The following is a 2,969-nucleotide window of genomic DNA, read 5'->3' on the forward strand; positions in this document are numbered from 1 at the left end:
GGAATCTTTATAAGCTGCTATAAATGAGCCTTCTATAATGAGCCCTTAGAGGAGGATCCCCTATCAGATTCCTATGAAGAATCATTTACATTCTCCTAGTAAGAAGTATTTTGCTTCTTTTATTATTTTGCTCCTTTTAGAGGATACCCTGGTCGTGATTACTTGATTTTTTTAAAGGAGTTTTTTTTCGCAACTAACGACATGCGATTAGTGTATTTGTTCTTCCTATCCAAATAACATCGGTAATCGCTCACTATAAAAGCGAACATGTAGTAGCAACTATCCGACACTCTCCTACATCAGCATTAGCAAAACCCACTTCAAATAAAATGCAAACCTTGCGGACACCATTCAATCAGGAAATACCAAGGGCATTCAGTTATCAAGACCGAAATGGCAAAAAGCAATTTGGTGGTGAAAATTTACAACTCCTAACGGATTTCGCACGTTTACATGGCATGCAACTGGAACTTGTACCGCTGCTGGACTACAATATCGCCAAAGTGCAGGGCGATATTGAAAAGGGCATTTACAATCTCTCCGTACACCGATCAACATTCTACAATCCTTTGGCGAACATAACCTTCAGCTATCCCCTGGAAAAATCGAAAATTTGTATAATGGTTCCCGCCGAGGCGGAGTTGCCGCGCTATTGGTATTTGGTGTGGCCATTTGATGTCTACATTTGGCTACTCTATATTCTGGCTGTACCCTATGTGGCCCTGTGTTTATCATGCGTTAGAAAACCGAAAAGGAATTTTGGAGCCAACTGCCTAGCCAGTTGGGCCTTGCTGTTGTTCAACTCAAACAGTCATTTGAGATTGGTCAATAGCTCCACACACCTGCAAGTTGTGTTTATCTTAAGCACATTTTTGGCATTTATACTCTACGGCTATTACATTTGCTATTTGACCAGCTATAATATGCGTCCTGTGTTCCAACCATATCTGAGCACCGTGTCGGCTTTAATCGAAGCAAATATGGAAATCCTCACACCCAAACATATATCAACCGAGTTGGATAATAATCCCCATGTCGATCTGTCATCCGTTCACGCCCTTATGGTCAATGCATCCTATCGCGATGTTGCCAAGCTACTGAGTAGTCAAACGCGTTCCTATGCCTTTATTGTGACCCATGACGATTGGCTGTTTTTGGAGAAAATCCAACGGCATTTGATTCAGCCCGTCTATCAGATAACGGATATTTGTTCTTGTGATATATTCACCAGTTATCCGGTGCGAAGGGATTCGTCATTTGCCGCTGCATTGGATTTCTTTATTCTGTTGGTCCACGAAGCGGGTCTGTGGCAACAGTGGCAGGAGAGAGCATTTCAGGCCCTAACCAATTCAAAACAATTTCAGGTGTTAAAAGATTCATATCCGGTGAATCCTCTGGATATTTTCTATTACAGAATCGGTTGGATTTTATTTGGATTTGGTCATTTGGTGGCGGCAATTTGTTTTGTGGGTGAAATTTTGATTTTTCGTTGGAAAAAATAAATTAGAAAAAAAGAACAAGGGTTTTGTTGGAATAAGTTTTTTTTTTTTTAAAAAAAAAAAAAAATAATAACAACAAAATTAGATATTGCACATTTTTCTTTGAACTTGACCAGCAGGTAAGAAAATTGCCCACTTTGTTGTAAAAAAAAAAATGCTAAAAACAAAAACAAATTAGAACCAATGCTCTAATTAAGAGATGTTATTTTTAAATAAATAAAAAATAAATAAAGATTTTAATGCGAAATAGACTTGTTTGAATGAAAAATCCATTTCAGTATTTCGGAAACGATCTTGTAGTCGAGACGTATTTTGATATCGGTTAATATTTTTATTCCGGAAAATGAACAAAATATTGTTGATATTCATTGCAATGATGATTGTTGCTATTTGCAATGTAGCTGAGGCACGGGGAGGAGGTGGTGGCGGTGGACATGGGGGTGGAGGCGGTGGTAGAGGAGGTGGCTTTGGTGGCGGCGGCAGAGGAGGTGGATTTGGTGGTGGCGGCAGAGGAGGAGGATTTGGTGGTGGCGGCAGAGGAGGTGGTTTTGGTGGTGGCGGCAGAGGAGGTGGTTTTGGTGGTGGCGGCAGAGGAGGTGGGTTTGGCGGCGGACGCGGCGGTGGTTTTGGAAGAGGTGTTGGATATGGCTATGGTGGAGGCTTTGGTGGCGGCGGTGGCTTCGTACCTCCCTTTCGTCGTCCATACCCCCATTACGGTGGTTTTGGTTTCTAAGCAAAGCATGTAAACCATTACCTGGAGTACATATGTATCAAAAAGAGAAATACATACGTATTTTAAATAAAACATCACATACATATATATGCACCAATTGTATTGGTAATTAATAACGAACTAGACTGTTAACCAAAGGGAAGGCTAAACTCTTTTAAGAAATGTCTTGGGCCCTGTTCTAGTATGTCGAAACGAATGAGTACCACAATTTCAAATAAGTTTTTCAAACATTTTATATTTTTGAGTAAAATCAAAATTTTGAGAAACGCATTTGGAATGACGTGTATTATACCCTACAACAGTATGTGTTGGGGGTATTATAAGTTTGACTGGTCAGAATAGAACCCTATTTCTTTTGGAGATGATCGCATAATATACAGGGGTCGAAATGGACCAAAAACTGAAAAAATTCCTGATTTTGCAGTTGCTCTACAGGTCGCAATTATAGAACAATCGACGCGGAAGTTAGCATGGGACTAGAGCTTAAGGCTGGGCAGAAGCCTTCCAATTTTATTGGTCATCGGGTAATATTTAGTGGGTGAAAAAGGATATGACATTTGAGTTAAATAAAATCAAATTTTCCCTTAAACCGCGAATATTTTTAATCCCGGCGAAATCACAAATAGACGAACAGGTCAATCCTGACCATTAAGTAGATGCCGATAGTAAATATTTCGGATATATATAGCGAAATATATATACAATGTATATATACAAAGGAAGGGGATGTTAGCTAA

At 39.6% G+C, this 2,969-nt stretch overlaps 1 protein-coding gene across 1 annotated transcript; it reads left to right on the forward strand.

The window, feature by feature from the left end:
* Positions 1-329: 329 nt before the first annotated feature.
* On the forward strand, positions 330-2,232 carry LOC101895536 (uncharacterized). The gene is made up of 2 exons (XM_005179516.1): positions 330-1,419; positions 1,901-2,232. The coding sequence occupies exons 1-2, from the start codon at positions 330-332 to the stop codon at positions 2,230-2,232; spliced, it is 1,422 nt and encodes a 473-aa protein (XP_005179573.1).
* The last annotated feature ends 737 nt before the right edge of the window (positions 2,233-2,969 follow it).

This window comes from Musca domestica, unplaced genomic scaffold (assembly GCF_030504385.1).
Source record: "Musca domestica strain aabys unplaced genomic scaffold, Musca_domestica.polishedcontigs.V.1.1 16, whole genome shotgun sequence".
NCBI lineage: Eukaryota > Metazoa > Arthropoda > Insecta > Diptera > Muscidae > Musca > Musca domestica.